Source organism: Bicyclus anynana, chromosome Z, assembly GCF_947172395.1.
Source record: "Bicyclus anynana chromosome Z, ilBicAnyn1.1, whole genome shotgun sequence".
NCBI classification, from domain to species: Eukaryota; Metazoa; Arthropoda; class Insecta; order Lepidoptera; family Nymphalidae; genus Bicyclus; species Bicyclus anynana.
This window is the reverse complement of record NC_069110.1, coordinates 21401928-21423718: the sequence shown is the minus strand read 5'-3', so window position 1 is coordinate 21423718 and position 21791 is coordinate 21401928. Positions and strand designations below refer to the sequence as shown.

The 21791-nt window shown below is 38.2% G+C and overlaps 1 protein-coding gene across 2 annotated transcripts in view; it reads right to left on the bottom strand.

Moving 5' to 3' along the window:
* Window positions 1-9089: 9089 nt before the first annotated feature.
* The window catches only part of LOC128199705 (uncharacterized), a 34786-nt gene continuing 22084 nt past the window's right edge, over window positions 9090-21791 (bottom strand). The window contains exons 3-5 of one of the 2 annotated variants that reach the window (XM_052890528.1): window positions 13823-13960; window positions 13061-13222; window positions 9090-9246 (exon numbers count right to left, since the gene is read on the bottom strand). In XM_052890528.1, coding sequence (XP_052746488.1) covers window positions 9227-9246; window positions 13061-13222; window positions 13823-13960 — 320 coding nt within the window. In that variant the 3' untranslated portion in view covers window positions 9090-9226. Of the gene's footprint in view, window positions 9247-12898; window positions 13223-13822; window positions 13961-21791 lie in introns of those variants that run through there. The other variant, XM_052890527.1, reaches the window with a different exon arrangement.

Sequence of the window (21791 nt, the reverse complement as noted above, 5' to 3'; positions counted from 1 at the left end):
GTACTGTCTCAATTGTTAATTGTAATTTAACCGATCCAGTTACAAGTATTGTAACGCAGTCTTTTGACATTTTTACAACCTGTACTAATAGTACAAATATTTCTATACCTGACCGCAGTACCAATCCTGGTACTGTTACAATTGAAAATTTTTTAAACTAGAAGATACGACAACGGAGATGCACTGTAACATTAACCTTGTACACCAAAACATACAGAGCATCAACGGCAAGGAGTTAGAAGTTGAACTATTTGTAGAAAAATTCAATATACACATATTATGTATTACGGAGCATTGGCTCACTAACTCACAGCTGTCAGTTCTTAATATTAATAATTATTCATTGTCAAGTGTGTTCTTCAGAAGGGCTGGTCATGGTGGCTCCTTAATTTTCTTACATAATAACTTAAAATGTAAGGATAGAAAAGATATAGTTCGTCTTTCTGTGGAATGCATTGTTGAACTTTCTTGTGTGGAGTTGGAACAAATTATTATAGTATGCGTGTACAGACCCCCTCCTGCTGACTTTGATCAATTTGAAGAGGTAATGGAAGATGTAATGAGGCGATTGTGCACATCTTCCAAACAAATACTGATTTGCAGCGATTTTAATGTTGATATTCTAACAGAAAACTCAAAATCTGTTAGATTTCTTAACTTATTTAAATGTTTTGATTTGATGCATGCTTTTAACGAACCTACTAGGATAACCGCAACTTCAGGTACCTGTCTGGATAATATATTTTATAATTGTGTGCTTGAGAGAAAGAAGATAATAAATAAATTAAGCTCTGATCATAGTGGTCAAATAATTACTATCTTAAATAATAAAACCAATAGCAATCAATGGGTAAAGTGTAGGCCAATAACTGAAAGTAAATTAAAGCGATTCAAAAACACAATTATTTCTAAAATTCCAAGTCTTGCATTTGAAAATAATCATCCAGACATGCTCTTTGGTACACTTTTCAAGACAATAGACAGAGAGTTTAGTAAAATTTTTAACTTTAAACGCATTAATGCTAGCCAAAAATTAAAGTTTAGCGAATGGGCTACTGTAGGCATTTACAAAAGTAGAGACAAACTGTACGAGTTGTACGAGGAAAAACAATATACTCAAACGCGAACTTATTTACATTATGTCAAAAGTTACTCAAAAATTTTCAAACGTGTTTGTATTCTTGCGAAATCGTTACACATCAAACAGAAAATAATTGAGTCTGAGAACAAGATACAAACCACCTGGAATATAATTAATAGAGAATCAGGAAAAATCAAACCGCGGGATATCAGTTTTGAATTAATTGTCAATGACAAAAAGGTAAACACTGATATCGAGGTTGTTAATGCCTTTGAAGATTTTTTCCAGAATGTTCCTATCTTGTTAACAGATTCACTGGACTCTTCTGCTACGGAAGCCCAGAGACTATTAAGAGGCAATGTTAAAGAGTGCAACGTTCTTTTTGAATTTCACCACATAACCGTATCAGACATTAAAAAATCTTTCAATTTGTTAAAATTAAAAAGAACCGGAGATCTGTGGGGCATGTCAGTGAAAGTAATATCTAATATAATTGATGTAATTGCTCCCCACTTAGCCATTATTTTTAATGAATGTGTGGACTTAGGTATTTTTCCGAACCTAATGAAGCATGGCAAATTGATACCACTTTTTAAATCAGGAGACAAATCAGATCTTAATAATTATAGACCGATTACAATATTGCCAACACTTAGCAAGGTCTTTGAAAAAATCATATTAAATCAACTTTTATGTCATTTTAATTTAAATAACTTGTTTCATCCTGAACAGTATGGTTTTACAAAAGGTCGCAATACAACTGATGCAGGGGCTAAACTTTTAAAACATATTTATGAAGCATGGGAAGGTTCTAAGAATGCTATTGGTGTGTTCTGTGATCTGTCCAAGGCGTTCGATTGTGTTGACCATAACACCCTTCTACTCAAGTTAAGCCACTATGGCATCAAAAGTGTTGCACTCGATCTCATTGCCTCTTATCTCAGTGATAGAACGCAGAAGGTATGCATAAATGATATAAAGTCGCACGGTTCCACTACCATAATGGGCGTCCCACAGGGTTCAATTCTGGGTCCTTTTCTATTTTTAGTGTACATAAACGATTTACCATACCATGTCAGCGGCATATGTGAGATTGTACTGTTTGCTGATGACACATCCTTAATTTTTAAGTCCGACAGAAATAAAGATAACTCTGACGACGTAAACCGTGCCATATCGCATGTGTCGCATTGGTTCACTGCAAATAATCTACTTTTGAATGCCAAGAAAACTAAATGTATTGAGTTTTCATTGCCAAATGTTAAAAAATTAGATAAGTCTATAATGATCGATGGTGAAACACTGGAAATGGAGAGTTCCACAGTTTTCCTGGGAGTGACCTTGGATTGTAAACTTCAGTGGGGTGCTCATATAGAAAAACTGTCTGGTAAACTTAGCTCAGCGGCATTTGCCGTGAGAAAAATAAGACAGTTTACTGATGTTGATACAGCTAGGCTTGTTTATTTTGCGTACTTTCACAGCGTAATGTCTTACGGTATTTTATTGTGGGGCAAGGCTGCCGATATACAATCTATATTTGTTCTTCAAAAAAGAGCAATTCGAGCAATATATCAATTAAAATCACGCGAGTCCCTTCGTCAAAAGTTTAAAGAAATAGGTATACTAACAGTAGCCTGTCAATATATATATAACAGTATAGTATATGTAAGACAAAATATTAATTTGTACAAACGAAAAGGAGATTTAAACCCACGTCTTACTAGACACGGGCATAAGTTAGTTATTTCTGCATATCGTCTCCAAAGAGTAAAAAAATCTTTTGTAGGTTTGGGTGTACTCTTCTATAATAAGATCCCCAAGACTGTGATGGACCTGCCAATGCATAGCTTTAAGCAATGTGTTAAAAAACATCTACTTAGTCGAGGGTACTACAACATTGATGAGTTCCTTAATGATAAAGATGCTTGGAGGTCGTTGGATCAGCTTCCACCTTCACACAGAAAGTAAAACTATAAAAAATGTAAACAGTAATTGTTATTAATTGTAAATTATAATACTGTATGACTTTTTCAAAAGAGCAACTGTTGAGTTTCTTGCCGGTATCTTCTCAGCAGAACCTGCCTTCCGAACCGGTGGTAGAATCTTTACAAATAGTCAACTGACGTGTCAAAAGTGCTTGTAAACTGAGCCTACTTGAAATAAATGATTTTTGATTTTGATTTTTTATGAAACTTTGTCAATTTTAAACCAATCGGGCTGAGACTTTACATGCATAAAGTTTCTATGACGTAGGCATCTCCTTAGAAAGGATTTTGACAAATTCCAACCCTTAAGGGGATGAAAGGTTGTATGGAAAGTCCTTCATTTTTAGAGTTACAGTTTTAAAAGTTTGTTCATAAATCGTAAAAAAAAAACGTACGAAATATAATGTGATTCAAGGATTTTTAAAATTCAACCCCTAAAGTGCTGAAATAGGGATTGAAAGTTTTCATTGATTTCCACGCGGACGAAGTCGCGGGCGTCCGCTAGGCCATAAATTAGGACAATTAAGGAGAACTCATGAGGCCACTTTCTAAGAAATCTATATTTGTCTGATCATTTAATATACTTGTTACTTGGTGGGCAATAATTCATAATATCTCTTTCACATAAAATTCATTGCATTATCTGTTTCACTGACAGACGATAGTTTTATTAAGGATTTGGCACTGACTTGACACATTTATTCAAACTTAGTTCATCCTCCTCCTAACAAGTTAGCCCGCTTCCATCTTAGACTGCATCATCACTTACCATCAAGTGAGATTGTAGTCAAGGGCTAACTTGTAAAGAATAAATAAAATAGAAAAATATACATTAGTTTTAGTATATTTTCATTTCTGTATCTTTCTGAAAAGTGGGCCCAATTTCCGACATCTCCATTACCAACTATACTATTTCAATTTCTTTATTTTCCCGATGAACAGATCTAGTTTGATAGTTGTAAGTGTTGTAACCAAATAAGTACCTAATGATATCAATCTAAGCGAACAGAATAAACACATTATCCATGAATTCACCGCCATATAAATAGAAGGAATTTCGAAAAATTTGATAAAACGCGAAACATTGATTTCACCATAAGGTATTTAACACCCTCCGAATCGAACGCAGAGGTCATATCCACTGGGGTATCACTTACTAATATATTGCAATGTGTTTTGTTACAGAGGAACTTGCTCTGTGATCCTATCTTGAACGTGAGGAAAGAGGAGGCCTGACATTCGGCAGACTTGGTCGATGAAGCCAGGGCGCTGCCTGTATTCTTTCCGGATATACCCTGGCGAGTTATGGTTGGCTGACATACGTGGATTCCCCCCCAGTCCAGGCCGGGTGCAATGACTGTGAGGTGTAATTATGAAGTACCTCATCCAGGAGATCTCACTGCACGCCAAGTTTCTAACGGAATGGGTCCAGGAATGAAGCACGTTTATCAGTTTCAAGGGAGTGGCGCCCGGAACGACACACCTGTAGAGATAAACGAACTCGATCATGAAGAGTCGATTTCAACGATTTCGGAGCCTTCTGCTTCCCTCCTAGGTGAGGAATACACTGTCTCTGATTCAGAGTCGTCCGACGAGATGGAGCTCGCAGAACTTCTCGAACAACTCGACCCTACTAATAATTCCGGTAATTTTGAAGGATATTTAGTAGAATTTCGTTATTTGCCACCGATGACCTGTTGGTATCCCACTCTTTCTCCGTTGTACGAAGACCTCACCCCGTCATTTAGTTTGACGTCTGAAATCTCCACTCCTTGTCTTTCAATCTTGTTTGAAAATTACACTGCTTCCTCTTCCTCCTTATCACATGTCAGGCCACTCCCAGAAGATCCAGAAGAATAGGAATGCCATGCGAAAAATAATGACTCGAGGGATAGAATCGTAAATGTATGTATACTTAACCTACGGACTCGAGGGGGGACAAGGAGGATTTGAAATACATGATAACATGTGAAATTAATAAGGACAATTATTTCAACTAGATGCTAAGATTTGTCATAGATGTTAGTATGTAATTATATTTGTAGTTTGTTAACATTCCATTCTATTTTTAACGGAAAAAATTCTCCGTCCTGTTACTGTAATTCTGCGAAAGTCACAAACATTAATTTCACGCCCATTTAAGATTAAGTCGAGATTGTATTTTGTGTGAAACCTACAATTAGATAAAAAAATTTAATAAAAAAAATCAACCGACTTCAAAAATATATAACATACTGACGAAACTAAAAAGCGAAAAATAACATCATACTAAGTTCTATATATCATATTATGTTCTAATTGATGATCAGTTTGAAGGCGGCGGCGGAAGGCTAATATATATCTACACTAATCTATACTTCTATACTAATATTATAAAGAGGTAAAGTTTGTAAGTTTGTAAGTTAGTCACATTTTTTAAATGGGGTAATCTTCGGAACTACTGGTCCGATTTTAAAAATTCTTTCACCAGTAGAATGCTACATTATCGGGGAGTGCTATAGGCTATATGTTATATTGGTATCATATATATTAGCCGAGTTATCACAGTATTTGTCATACAGGTCGGACTGAAAATCCTCTTAAACAGACTTATTCGCATGCGCTGCCTTAACTATTGTGTAAAATTAAAATTAATTTATGGAGACTTTATGTATCTTTAAAAGTTCTACAAAAAAGTCCGCGACAACATATATCTATCTTCTATATATTAGCAGATATAGTACCTTTTGTGTTTTAAAAATTATTAATTTTATATACTAAGGTTTACGTCATTATTTATACAACTAAACTTTAATCCTTATTAAAATAAATGATTTAATAATCACAAGGATATTATAGAGATAAGATTTGCCCTTTACAGTATGTTAATTACTTAAATAGTTTCGGAGATAATACAAAATTTCTAAAAGACGCAGAAATTCCGCTATATGACGCCCGGCGCTTTCATTTACGTAGTTCCCGTTCCCGTGTGAATATGGGGATCAAACATAGCCTATGACACTCGCAAATAACGTAGCTTTCTATTCGTAAAACAATTTTCCAAATTGGTCCAGTAGATCCAGAGATTACCTCCTACAACCACACGAACTTTACCTCTTTATATTATTAGCATAGAAGTCTCTTTTTCTCTTGGTCATACCATAACTTTCGAAGGACTGGACCGATTTTGCTAAGGGTAGGAGTAAGATAGAGAAGTTACAGGGTAGGGTAGGGTAGGGTACGGATAGGGAAGCGTAGGGGTAAGGTAGGTTTAGGGCCGGGTTTAGGGTAGAGGTAGGGTAGTGGTACGGGTAGGATAGGGAAGTGGTAGGGTAGGGGTAGGATAGGCGTGAGATAGGGGTACGGGTGGGATAGGGGTAGGAAAGGGATAGGGTACGGGGAGGGTAGGGGTAGGATGGGGGTAGGGTGTAGGTAAGGTAGGGGTAGGGTAGAGGTTGAGGTAGGGTAGTGGTAGGGTAGAGGTACGGGTAGGATAGGGAAGTGGTAGGGTAGGGGTAGGATAGGCGTGAGATAGGGGTACGGGTGGGATAGGGGTAGGAAAGGGATAGGGGGTACGGGGAGGGTAGGGGTAGGTTTGGGGTAGGGTAGGGGTAGGGTAGGGGTAGGGTGGGGGTAGGGTAGATGTAGGGGTTGGGTAGGGTAGGGTTGGGGTAGTGGTAGGGTAGGGGTAGGGTAGGGTAGGGGTAGTAGTAAAGTTGACATCGAAATTTACGCGGACGAAGTCGCGGAAGTCCGCGTAATTGTGTAATAACGTAATTGTGTTTTAAAAATTATTAATTTTATATACTTAGGTTTACGTCATTATTTATACAACTAAACTTTAATCCTTATTAAAATAAATGATTTAATAATCACAAGGATATTATGGAGATAAGATTTGCCCTTTACAGTATGTTAATTGCTTAAATAGTTTCGGAGATAATACAAAATTTCTAAAAGACGCAGAAATTCCGCTATATGACGCCCCGCGCTTTCATTTACGTAGTTCCCGTTCCCGTGTCAATATGGAGATCAAACGTAGCATATGACACTCGCAAATAACGTAGCTTTCTATTGGTAAAACAATTTTTCAAATCGGTCCAGTAGATCCAGAGATTACCTCCTAAAACCGCACAATCTTTACCTCTTTATATTATTCGCATAGAAGTCTCTATTCCCTTGGTCATCGCACCACTCTCGAATGGCTAGACCGATTTTGCTAAGGGTAGGAGTAAGACAGAGAATTTATAGAGTAAGGTAGGGTACGGGTAGGGAAGCGTAGTGGTAGTGTAGGGGTAGGGCTGGGATAGGGTAGGTAGGTAGATAGGGTAGGGGTAGAGGTAGGGTAGAGGTACGGGTAGGATAGGGAAGTGGTAGCGTAGGGGTAGGCGTGATATGGGGGTACGGGTGGGATATGGGTAGGAAAGGGATAGGGTACGGGGAGGGTAGGGGTAGGATGGGGGTACGGTATAGGTAAGGTAGGGGTAGGGTAGAGGTAGGAGTTGGGTAGGGTAGGGGTAGGGTTGAGGTAGTGGTAGGGTAGGGTAGAGTAGGGTAGGGGTAGTAGTAAAGTTGACAACGAATTTTACGCGGACGAAGTCGCGGGCGTCCGCTAGTGTTAAATATAGATAAAATCAACAAAAAACAAATTATGGCACTTTTCCCCCAGTGCTCCTCCTTATTTTTCCAATGGTGATCTCACACAATGATATAAAAATGTAATATTACACAGTCATATTAACGGATTAACGATTAACGTAAACTTGCGTTAATTCTTCCGGAATGTAACGCTTTAACGTTTAACGAAGCTAACTTTTTTTAGCGGATTAACGATTAACGAAGTTAACTATTTGATTAACGGTGCCCAGATATGCTTATGAATCACTTTTTATTTTTTGCAGGTGAAATTGAAATCAAAGCGCAATGCTTCATTTTAGTTTATAGAAATACTTGATTATCCCCAATACTTCTAGGTATTGCAACAAACGTTTTCTATACGAAAAATAGATCTAACTAAAAAACAAATAATTCATCGTTTTATTTATATTTCAATATAAAATTATTAAGTAAATTGCAATAAAATCATACCCCCTACGGGATACGGGAAGCAACGTGAATAAAACTCGTAATTACAGTGTTGTCGCGATTTATTATAATGCCGATCTCCTTTCTTTCATTCGTTTCAGTTTTGGCCACCGGGTTAGAAAAGTTTGTGGGACTATAGGTATAACTTTACAAAAGCCAAGGTGACGGATGACCTATTATCCAGTATCGGTGTATAGATAACAACCAGTGCACGGTGTAACACTAGCGGCTTACACACATGCACATTACACACGTAGAACATTTCATTTTTCGTCCTGACTTCGTTATTTGACAGCCCTTCTTGTACATTGTAATTCTATGGTCACAACCCAGCTAGGTGGAAAGTCCTCATCAATACAAATTAATTAAGCCCAATCACAAGATAGCTATAGTAAACCGTTGAGAAGTTCCATTACCTGTCCTTTGTCTTCATCATCAGATCGACTCCAGACCTTCATCAAGTTATAGTGATTTATAGGGCTTAAAAATGATATTATAGTCGTCCTTACGATTTTTGAAAGTTCCCCTCGATTTCTCCAGGATCCCATCATCAGACCCTGACATGAAAAAATGGGACCATCTCGAATGTATACCCTTGCAAACAAAAAGAAATTACACAAATCGGTTCATTAGTTTTCGAGTATTCAATACACACGTTCATACAAAAACAAAACATTGACTCGATTTGAGAACCTCCTCCTTAGCATTTAATAAAAGATCACTACAGCTTAGTCATTCTGACTACATGAATACCGTAGTATTAAGTTTTAATAAATATGGATTTTAGGTATTTCGAAATATTGCATTGACAAGGGCATTGAGTGTGGTGCATTGCGCAGGTCCTACGGCCCTTCTAACGTAACATTGGACGATCAGAGTCCTGAGCTACTTGTATTGTACCGGTTGGGTCTGAGGGTGCATAACGTAACATAACAAATAAAATAAATAGTAAATAATAATTGAGCGTAGAAAAAAACGTTTATTTGACACTATTTTTGGCACTATTACATATAAATTAGAACCAGCGAACAAACACCATTATTAAATTTTACAATGAAACATTATTTCACTAAAATGTATTTCTTGATTAAAAACTTTACTGACGGTTCCGGCGACCTGCAATTAAAAACAGTAACATCTGATAACTCATTAATAGTAACGTCTGATAAGTATGATAACACAAGAATAGTAAAATCTGATAAGTGTGACAACCAATAAGTAATAGTAACGTCTGATAAGTATGATAACTTTATAATAGTAATATCTAATAACTATGCAAACTCAATAATAGTAACATACGATACGTATGATTACTCAATAAAAGTAACGTCTGATAAGTATGATAACTCAATAATAGTAACATCTGATAAGTATGATGACTCAATAATAGTAACGTCTGATAAGTATGATAATTCAATAATAGTAACGTCTGATAAGTATGATAACTCAATAATAGTAACGTCTGATAAGTATGATAACTCAATAATAGTAACATCTGATAAGTATGATGACTCAATAATAGTAACATCTGATAAGTATGATGACTCAATAATAGTAACGTCTGATAAGTATGATAATTCAATAATAGTAACGTCTGATAAGTATGATAACTCAATAATAGTAACATCTGATAAGTATGATGACTCAATAATAGTAACATCTGATAAGTATGATGACTCAATAATAGTAACATCTGATAAGTATGATGACTCAATAATAGTAACATCTGATAAGTATGATGACTCAATAATAGTAACGTCTGATAAGTATGATAATAGTAATTCAATAATATCTATACTATTGTCACAAGTAGATGGTTTTGGGGCAGGAATACTTCCAATTAGTGAGCTCCTAGGTATTTTTAAAAAGAAGCTTGGATGGAATACTTGTTGCATGGGCTTTTTGATTCCAGTGAGATACACTGCAGCGGGAGCCTGCAGGAGGGAAATCACTCCTGAAGAATCATGGGTAATAGATTTCGCACTGCCCAGCCCCAATAAACTCAATAAAAGATAAACGAGCTCTTTACCAGGAGTGAATCCTCAATATAAAGTCAGAGCCTGTGTTGACTTGACTAGAGATTTTATGACAGCACAAAGTTTGTCAGCCGTGTTATGGCGCGGCGCGGTCCCAGGCACCGGTAGTCCGGTGAGCGTGCGCCTCTGCCGTAGGCACTCGCTTACGGCAGGGGTGTCGCCAGTGATGGATGTGGGAGGTAGCTTGTAACAAATTAATGTCCAGTACCTTCAACGAGTCAAGTTTAAAGCGTAATATTTTTATATTTTATAATCATCAGACGTCATGTGTCTAGTCGCCAAACACTTGGCTTCATTGCAACCTTTAACCGGAGACCCAGCGCCCAGCGCCCAGCGCCCAGTGTCCAGCCAAATGTTGGACAACTACGGGCTCCTATTGCCTGTTGCCGATGTGGGCGCGCCACACACAAAGTTTCAGCTTTTATAAAATGCCGAAAGTCTGGCTGTCAATGGCGCTCAGATGGTTCGGTGGCTCAGAGGATCGTTGTTAAATTCCAACCGACCTCTTTTCGGACAATTGTGGAAGGTGACCATTCTTGCCCCAGAATCTATGAATGATATGATAAAATCGTGTGACATTTTAAGAATATTGAGAGTGAAAAGCCAATAAAAGTTTACTAAGTATATTTCGGTTTCAAGATTAGCCAGAATTAGATTAAGAAGGCATCACAAAACGACAGACTTTCCATGACGAATAATAATTTCACCATAGCAGTAAGAAGTGAGGTTCTTCAAATAAAACTGCAGGAAGTACCCCGCTCAGCACACAAATCATACAAGTCAGTGGTCAATCAGATCCCATGGGCAACGGGCGACGGGCAAAGGGCGACGGGCAACGGGCAACGGGCGACGGGCAACGGGCAACGGGCAACAGCCATTCGTGTAAGTTGTTACATCATCATCCCAATTGGGCTGTAAGTTAATAAAATTATTAATGAAATAATTAAACACGTTAAACTCTCACTTTAGAAATTGTTTTGGAGAATCATTACGAATCGTCTCTTTCGTAGGTTTGACGATTCAACCTCCCGAACGAGCCAGACTCCGAAGAGGTATTGATATCGTAGACAACATTCATACGCTGTGGCAGGTTATGCAGAAGAACCAAGACTATTTTCAGCCACTTTGTTTAGCGTTTGTGAATTATGAAAAAGCCTTCAATTCGGCGTTAAGGTCGTTGCAGAGATGCCGAATTGACTACAGGTACATCCAAGCGTTGAAGTACTAGTACGAAATCGCTACTATGTCAGTCCGTATACATGATCAGACTACGAGGCCAATCCAGTTGCAGTGAGGAGTGTGTCAGGGCTATGTGATCTCACCGAAGCTGTTTACCGCCGCATTGGAAGACGTCTATAAGTTTATTTATGGACTGGGACGTACTTTGCATCAACATGAATGGCGAGTACATCACTCAGCTGCAGTTCGCCGACGATGTAGACATCATGGCAGAGACTATAGATAACCTTAGTATTATGCTCAATGACTTCAGCAGAGTTTCTCAACAGGTGGGTCTGAAAATGATCATGGCCAAAACGAACATAATGTGTGACGCTCATATATCGCTCCACTCAGTTATAGTTGAGAACGCTGCACTCGAAATTGTATACGAATATATATACCCAGGATATATTCGTATGGTCCAGTTAGGTAGGTTCAATTTCGAGAAAAAATGTAAACCATCGATCCGGTAGCGTTCGGGAAATTCCGCGATATCATTTCCTCCGAAAACGAAAGTTTTCGAACAATGCGTGTAGCCAGTAATGTCCTAAGGTTCCGAGACTTGGTCCCTAACTATAAGCCTAGCCTCATAAGAAGGCTCATAGTCAGACGATGAAACGAGTTGCGGTTGAGTGAGTTGAGTGAGTTGATGTTGCGGTCCCAAAGTGCTGAAATGGCGACCCGCACTAGAAAAGTCAATGTAGGTTGACCCCTCCCATGTCATGTCGTCAGTCCACCAACCAGGTGGACTGACGACATCAAGCGAGTCGCAGGGATCCAGTGATCCAGTGAATCCCAACGAATCGCTGGCGGCTCAGAGTCGTGATGCTTGGAAGTCCCTACCGAAGGCCTTTGAGATTGCAGTTAAGTGCGGCTGATATGATGATGATGATGATGAACTCTTTCAATGTTCCTAATCCATTTAACCAAAATCAACAAAAATACATGCAGTCTGGCCTTTGAACGTTGTCGGTGACAAATTACGTAGATTCGATTTCATTATAACGGACTTCTCGCTAGTGTTGGTGTCTATGAACTAGACGCCTGGGCCTTGATTCTGTATAACAACGAAAGTCGAAAATACCAATAGAAAGTACCTATATACAGTGTGTACTAAAAACCCTGTTGTTCCTTGTAGGTGTGTTTTTATATTCGTATAGCCCTCCCAATAATTACAAAATCTTATTTAGAAAATATCAATAGGTAAGCAGTTTTTGTTTAATCTCAATACGCCTAATAAGATGGACTCATCAAAAAAAAAGCTTTTTAGCTTCTGAATACCTCCGACGGTGTCTATCGGTCACAGTCTACGTTATCGGTCAGCGGTATGTCTTTGCCGGGAATCGAACCCAGGCCCTCTCTGTTGAGACCCACAGCACTGCGACACTGCAGCACACAGCAGTGCGGCACAGCACTACGGCCGCGCCAGAGAAGAACTAAAAGTAGTAACCGCCGAGGCCCGCATTAAAAAAATTAAATTAACAGGTCAACATAAAAATGAAACGAAAATATAAAACTATCTTTTTTTATTTTACGTTATTATACTGGTATATTATAATTTGAAAATGACTCGGTCGGTCGGTCGGTCGGTTAGCGCACGTCACGGGACCGGGGGGAGTCGTGCGCCGGAGTGTCGCCGGTCTTCATAGAGCGTAAGTAGAACATATAGATACCCTTGTCTTTAGAGGCTTTGATCTGTTTGTTCTTGTTGCACTTCTTGGTGAGGCGCCGGCTCTGCTCGCACGCGGGGTCGCTGTTGGCCTTGAGGGGGTCCGTGCGGGACATCTCGCCGGAGGGGCCGCACTCGCTCCACGACGACTTCTCGTAGCGACAAGCTGCTGCGGACGAGTACTGCATTAGCCACATCCACACCTCTTTTGTATGTACCCCATACCCGCAGTGGCCAGAGCATTTGTGAAGTGACGCACGCGCGATTTGGGGAGTGAGTGGCGAGTGAGTGGTGGTGGTGGTTAGTGAGGAGCTAGTGAAGATAGAAAGAGAGACAGGTTCAGTAACGTAACTGTAGGAGCGAGAGAGGGAAGTGCACATTTCACGGGAGGGAATGTGGAGCTCAGACCCTACGCGCAGCTTCAATGCCGATTCTCTGCTCTGAGTGATCGTGTTAACTTAATTTAGGCCCACTGAGAATTACACTGAAAATCTTAGAAAAACTCAGTATCTCATGAGCGCGACCCCAGGACTTCGTAATAATAATAATCGTAGGTTTATTTGCCATCATATATTTGAAGTATGAGCAACCATTCCCCTCCACCAGTCACAAAAGACCGCGTTAGGAACTCAGGAGTTGGTGCGACAATAGTAAAAAACTGAATTTGAGGCTATATTTGACGGAAAGTACACGGGTTACACTAGGTAGCTATCGCTAATTGGATGGTTTACTTTTCACTAATGAAAAACCAAAACAGGTGGGTTACCTTTCTTGCACTTCTTCTGAATGGTTTTGGCGCTCTCGCAGCTGGCGGGGTCGCCTCTCTTCAGCGTGAGGGTCCGCGAGCGCACGTTGGTCTTCGGGTCGCAGTCGGACCACGCGCCGCGCACGTAACGGCAGATCTCTGCAACATTGTAAACAATTCAAATGATTTCTGATACATTCTACAGATTGTCGTCGTCGGCCTCGGCCGTACGGCGTACGGATCACAGAGCAGAACACGCTAGAGCTGCTTGATATTATTCATTCCGTGCTCCGGACTGCAGTCACATGGTACAACTGGCTGCGGAGCCGAAGGCGAGAGCATTCTGGGCTAACTAAACACCGTACACGTCAGTAAAATAACTTGAACTTTTGTGTATTCTGTGGCTTAAGGGAGAACATTAATTAACGCCCACTGTAACATATTATACATATTAGGGCATTTTATGTACAAGGTGTCCCGTAAATATTACGACATCAAGGCCTACTAAAATCACACAATGTATGTTTGCCGAAATTTTACAGTCCTATAGGGTTAATTTACACGAGCAGCACGTTGGCAACGGCAGCTGGCAACTGCTTTCATAAAATTCATAAATCGCTACCTTCCGTGCAGTTTAGCTACCTTTAGCCGTATGTCTTGAAATAATAATGTGAGTGTGCAAATACCATTTTTTAATTTATAGATCTGTTTTTGAAATAATATGTTTTAAATTGCTAAATTTGTTAGTCTTGTGTCCTGATTCTCTACATCCTAAACGGTTGTTTATGGATACGCGAAAATGCACAGAAGTATAATGAAATTAAGAATAAAACCATCCCTATTTAAAATTTATAGAGTTGTAGTTGACCAACTAAAATCCGCCATTCTAAGTCGCCATTGATGAGGTGATTTAAGAGCCGTGATAGACCCGTGAATATGACCTCTGCCTCCGATTCCAGAGGGTGTGGGTATGAATCTGGTTTTGGGCACCTCCTTTTCTACTAACGTAGTTTTAAAGGGAACGAAATTAGAATGGGTTTTTGAAGTGCAAAATTTAAGTTTATTTAGGATTCTCCCTAAAACTCATGTTTCTCCGTTTTTAAATCATCATGGTTTGCTAAAGATGACTTCTAGGAGAAAACTACATCTTGTTTCTTTTAATTTGTGACTGTAAAGAACAATACAGGTGAACAAGAAAGCCTCTTACGATCCCCCGACATTGCTCTGCGGCTTTTAGGGGCAGTTTTAAATATGCTGCCACGCGATGCTGGAACAACATTCCGCCACCAATTCGCGAGTCTCAACCCAAATTTAGCTTCTGTCGGAAATTAAAGAAATTTATGTTAGTTATTTAGTGTGAACTAGTGTAGGTACTTTAAGGTACAAAAACACATTTATAAGTATACTTTAGTTATTGGTATGTAGTCATATTTCTATGTCGGTGGAGCAGACTAAACTCCACTTCTGATAACGGAGAAGCCGTAGCCTCGGATCAGGTTCTAAGCTTTACGTTTCAAGGATGGCAAATACCCAGATCAAGTATAGCGCTGATACTGTCAGATGTAAACCATCATGAAATGGAATACCACACTACTGCACTCAGTCTATTACCACTTCACACAACTTCGTCCTTGTTTGTTAATTAAGAACCACAAACAATGTTTTCCTAGATATCTTCTAGCGTTACCTTTAAAAATCTGGCCTGGTTCACATTATCCCTTCAGACCATGCTGGCCCGGTTCGCATTAACCCTTCAGACTAAGCTGGCCCGGTTCGTATTAACCCTTCAGACTATGCTGACCCGGTTCGTATTAGCCCTTCAGGCTATGCTGGCCCGGTTTGCTAGACCGGATATTGACCTCTTTAGCAGATTATGCTAGACCAGATCAATTCCTTATAGTCCGGACATACGTTCTTCTGGTAAAATCATTGGCCCGGTTAAAAATCACGATGAAAATCAGCGCCGGGCATTGCTTTTTTTGCGATGAACGGCTAATGTCGAGCTGTAAACTCATACTGTTTTCTGTCACAGACAGTCATATTATATCTAAGATAGGATGTACTGTTTGTGACACTAAAAATTAATAAACATATTTCTTCTTTCTTTCTTATTATTTAACGTATTTTTTTGTTATTTAAGTGACAGCAACAAATTTTTGTTATAACCTATTTACTAATTCCGTAGAATTCTGACATTTCTATGTCCGTTTCCGGTGTTTCTATATGTAAAACAGTTCCCATAAAAAAAGATGACAAGTTCAACTAAAACGAAACTTATTCTTTCGATTCTAAAACTGAAATTTATACAGACTTAAGTTTCAATTTAATTGTAAATCAGTATAATATTATCTTAATTTTAAGCAACACAATTTACAAATATCAAATTCGATAGAAATGACGTGGGGAAAAAATATCATCAACTAGCCAGACCAGGAAAGACAGCAGATTTCACAAACCTTTTTAATAAAATGAAGTATTATTTGCGATGGTATTTTGGACTCTATAAAAATTTTAATTGAATTTACGTTTGAATGCAATTTCCATAGCTTTATATATCTACACCAATAACCTGTTTATACATCACTAAAATATAGAGGCCCTGACAGCTGTTATTTGTTAACACTAGAATCGCCAACATCACAATTTTGTCCCATTCGCAAGTTTGTTTGTCTGTAACTTTTTATTTTTTATTTAGGTCCTTGAAACGTATTGTTTTTCTCTTATTTATTGCATTTTATTATATTTTAAATTTTAAAACAATAATATTTAATATATATACTAATATTTATAAAGGAAAAAATTGATTATTTGTTTGTTCGTTTGTTTGCATTTAATAGGCTCCAAAATTACTGAACCGATTTGAAAAATTCTTTCACTGTTTGGAAACTATATTTCCATAATTTGATCTCCTTATTCCTAAGAGAACGGAAACTACGCCGGTGCATTCTGCTAATAAAATTTAATAAACACGTTGGACAAAAGCAGCCCTGCGGCGCTTCTAAGTACATCACTTAAAACTGCCGTTGGACTACTTTTGTCAAACATGGAATCCATAACTATAATACGATGTTCAATCATCATCATAAATACATAATAAATTCATCATAGATTTAGCAGTACAAACCAGTATCACTATTCTTCATTTACCCCCTTGGAGTCTGTGCAGTTCACTGCAAGTTCAACTCAATCGAGTTGGTTTGGGTCTAGCAGGGTACGGGTCATGTGGTGAGGCCACCACCTAATTAATACTGTTCATTTTTTTTTTACGTTTAATATTGGGGATAATGATGATGATGTTGATGAAGATGCCGATAATGGCGACGACTATGATGCTAATTGATAAATTTGGGCTTTCTATAATTACTTCTGATGTTTCTATAATTACTTCTGACTTCCTGATGTTTATTTTTTCCTAACATAGCAAAATAAATTATTTTAATTATACTTTAAAGTGTGCATTGGATTTTTTTATTTAAATTACTAAATACTTATTTCTGTAATAAATTTAGGTGAAATCAATTTTTTTCATATTAAGAATGATTTTTTAGTTTGGTTTGATGAAACAAACAGCAGAAAAAAGGTTTGTGACAACTGAAATTTCAAAAGTGACTGATAAATGGAACCGAAAATAGAAATGTCAGAATTCTGCCGAATTAATAAACAGACTATAAGTAACGATTTTTACATAACCGACTCCTTACGGAAAGAAAATAGTAATTGTTACAAACATTTTGAGAATAATGTACTAAAGTTGAACATCTTTGGAATCCTTTTTAAATATAAATGTTTGTAAGCACAACTTGATGCACAACTTTGCCTAGTATATTTTTTTCAATGGTTAGAAGAACATGCAAAGAAATCGTTAAACATAAAATTTTAATAAAAAAATACAACCGACTTCAAAACCTAAAAACGTACCCACTAAACTAAAAGTGAAAAATAACATCATAATATGTTCTACCTGCTGATCAGTATGAAGGCGGTGCTTAGCCGGTGATGTATTAATTCAAGCCATGTGAAAATATCTTATAGATTTAGATTTTGCAGACAGTGTTGTTTCATGTGGTCCTGTCAAAAATGGCTTAAATTAAGACAACACCGGCTAAGCACCGCCTTCATACTGATCAGCAGGTAGAACATATTATGATGTTATTTTTCACTTTTAGTTTAGTGGGTACGTTTTTAGGTTTTGAAGTCGGTTGTATTTTTTTATTAAAATTTTTATTATTTTTCCATTTTTAGTGTAAAATTTCATCTCAAACGAATACATCAGACCCCTTATGACAGTCACAACCCACCACCACCACCACCACCGCCGAGGAGTTCCCTCCCAAATCGCCGAGGAGTTCCCTCGTCTGTTTTATGACTCCATCATCAGATCGATTTTAAACCTTCATGAAATTGTAGTGCTTAAAAGTACTAAATGGAAAAGTTTACGAACGTAATAGACACCCATATAATTTTCGAAAGTTCCCCTCAATTTCTCCATGATTCCATCATCAGATCTTCACATGATGGCAATGGGACCAAATGGGAACTATACCATTTCAAACAAAAAAAGAATTTTTGAAATCCGTCCAGGCGTCTTTGAGTAATCGGTGTACATACATAAAAAAAAAAATACCGACCGAATTGAGAATCTCCTCCTTTTTGAAGTCGGTTAAAAAATAGCAATTATGTCCGATTTTGGAAAAAAGGTTGCATTAGCTGAAACAACTAATAAAAAATAGTTACCAAGCATAAAGTCAACGCTAAAGTAGTTTTTCAGCAAATAGTACGACTAAACTGCACTCAGGGTAGGGATTTTTGTATTTTGTACAAAAATCATAATAACTTAAAAACCGTTCGGCTAACATATATTGGCCTTCATGTCAGCTATCACCCTGCAGAGTTTGTCGTACTATTTACGGGATATTCTGTATGTTACGGTAACCAAAAATATGCTATGACCATATTTTTGTAGTTGAATTTACCTAACTACCCGGAACTACCTAGATGGCTGTTCTGGGTCTATGGGCTATACCTTCTCTGTGCTGTGAATATAGGTTAACCTTGTTTAATATGTTTCTATTTATGTTGATGTCTGCCGACCTACTGACGTCAGAAAGCAAACACAGCTGCATGTTTGGAATACTAAATAAAGGCAGATATTTTGAGGTAGCATTACCTAACTGGGTAGCAAATTATTTACGTACATTTTCAATCTAAATCCGTAACTACTTGTTTAAACGCCACTGTTCTTATTCGGTTATATATGTATATACCTACATCTAAAATCTACTATTTAAAGAAGAAAATTTTGTATTTATATATAACGAATAAACTGAAAATCACTGGACAGATTAGAAACATTCTTTCACCAGGAGACATATATTTTTCGGGAGTAACTTGTGCTGTAATTTCCTCGTATTTCCACGGGATGGAAATTATGCGCGTGAAATGAAGATAGGAATAGTTAAATGAGCAGTTACGTTATAGTGAAATTTTGCGGCACAGTTTTTGCAGGCGCAGCAAATAATCTATATGTAAAATCATATCCACTGACAGTGCTAATGTCACTTTGTAAAACAATGATACAATATTTATTGTTATTGATGTCCTGCTCTGTAGGGCCCTACTCACACATCTGCCGCAGGGGCAATCTAGGGTGCACGGCGGTTGTGGCGATATCGGGAGTATCTCTACACACTTGCCTGCCGTGCAGTGTTCCAGAATAAGCCGAGCTGAGCACATGTATTGAGAATGGCACCCACCACTCAAAAGATTGGAGTAGCCTTGGCGCTTTCTGTGGTGCTACCTCAAAAAAAAAGGAAAAGGAGATACTGGGTGAAGAAATGGCTACAGAAAAGAAGTCAGTTATGCCACATGAATATTATAAAAGTACACATTTTGATTCTATGCTGTTTGTACGTGCACTCCGTGTGACAGCTGCTGACAAACTGACTGAGAAATTGCCCTAATCGCGCTACACACGAACCGACGACAGGCACGACTTAGGGATCAAGGATAGTCTCGCGCCCCTGCCGCCCTGCCGCAGGGCCATCCTCCCAAATTGCCCCGGCATGCCTACACACATCACAATTAAGGATGCAATTAAGGGTCATCCCCACTCCTACACCCTAGATTGCCCCTGCGGCAGATGTGTGAGTAGGGCCTTTATAGGTAAATAATAGTGTCTCAGTTCATTCACTCTTAAAGAGGAATAACGCTTTGTGACAGACGGTTAAAAGAAAAATTGTGTAAATTATGTAAGTGACCAAATCTTACCTATTGCCCTTGTCTCTGAGAGTACCACTACTTCCGATTTGAAAATTTAGAAAGTGAAATTTATAACAAACCTAGCGGACGCCCGCGACTTCGTCCGCGAGAAACTCGATGTAATTTTCCAACTACCTCTACCCTACCCCTACCCTACCCCTACCCTACCCCTACCCTACCCCTACCCTACCCCTACCCTACCCTACCCTACCCCTACCCTACCTCTACCCTACCCCTACCCTACCCTACGTTGAAATGTTTCCTCAATTTTCTTTGCTATAAACCTCACGGAGCCCGAGACCTTTCTAACGAATGCAAAACCGTGGAAATCGGTTCGTGCGTTCTGGAGTTATAGCGTCAGGAAGGAAAACCCGACTTATTTTTATTTATAACAAAATTTTACGAAAAAAATAAAATTTTTATTGTACAATTAAAGTGCTACGGTTGTTATTGAGTTACACAATCCTCCTTCATTCTCATAAACTTGGTGTTTTTAGGAGGTTGGCGGGTTCACTAATATGCTAGTTATTATCTACTAGCGGACGCCCGCGACTTCGTCCGCGTGTAATTCAGTTCACAAATCCCGCGGGAACCATGCATTTGAACTTTTTGAATTTTTAACCGACTTCAAAAAGGAGGAGGTTCTCAATTCGGTCGGTATTTTTTTTTTTTTTTATGTATGTACACCGATTACTCAAAGACGCCTGGACCGATTTAAATTTTTTTTTTTGTTTGAGACGGAGTCCCCATTTGGTCCCATTGCCATCATGTCAAGATCTGATGATGGGATCCTGGAGAAATTGAGGGGAACTTTCGAAAATTATATGGGTGTCTAGTATGTTCGTATACTTTTCCATTTAGTACTTTTAAGCACTACAATTTCATGAAGGTTTAAAATTGATTTGATGATGGAGCCATAAAACAGACGAGGGAACTCCTCGGCGATTTACAGCAGTTACCTTTTGTTTGGGCTTGATTAATTTGTATTAATGAGAACTTTCCACATAGATAGGTTGTGACTGTCATTTAGGGGTTTGGTGATGAAGACCAAGGACAATTAAGGGAACTCCTTAACAGTTTACAGTACCTACATTGTGTTTGGCCTTGATTAATTCGTATTGCTGAGAACTTTCTACATAGATTAGTTGTGTCTGTTATTAGGGGTCTGATGATAAAGACCAAGGTCAATTAAGGAAATCCCTTAACGGTTTACGGTAGCTACCTTGTGCTTGGGCTTGATTAATTTGTATTGCTAAGAATTTTGTACCAAGATGGGTTGTTTCTGACATTAGGGTTCGTTTGAGATGAAATTTTACACTAAAAATGGAAAAATAATAAAAATTTTAATAAAAAAAATACAATCGACTTCAAAACCTAAAAACGTACCCACTAAACTAAAAAGTGAAAAATAACATATGTTCTACCTGCTGATCACTATGAAGGCGGTGCTTAGCCAGTATTGTCTTAATTTAAGCCATTTCTGACAGGACCACATGAAACAACGCTGTCTGCAAAATCTAAATCTATAAGATATTCTCACACGGCTTGAATTAATACATCACCGGCTTAGCACCGCCTTCATACTGATCAGCAGGTAGAACATATGTTATTTTTCACTTTTTAGTTTAGTGGGTCCGTTTTTAGGTTTTGAAGTCGGTTGTATTTTTTTTATTAAAATTTTTAATAAATAGTCATTGAATTTACATTATTCAATAACCTAGTTGACTCTTTT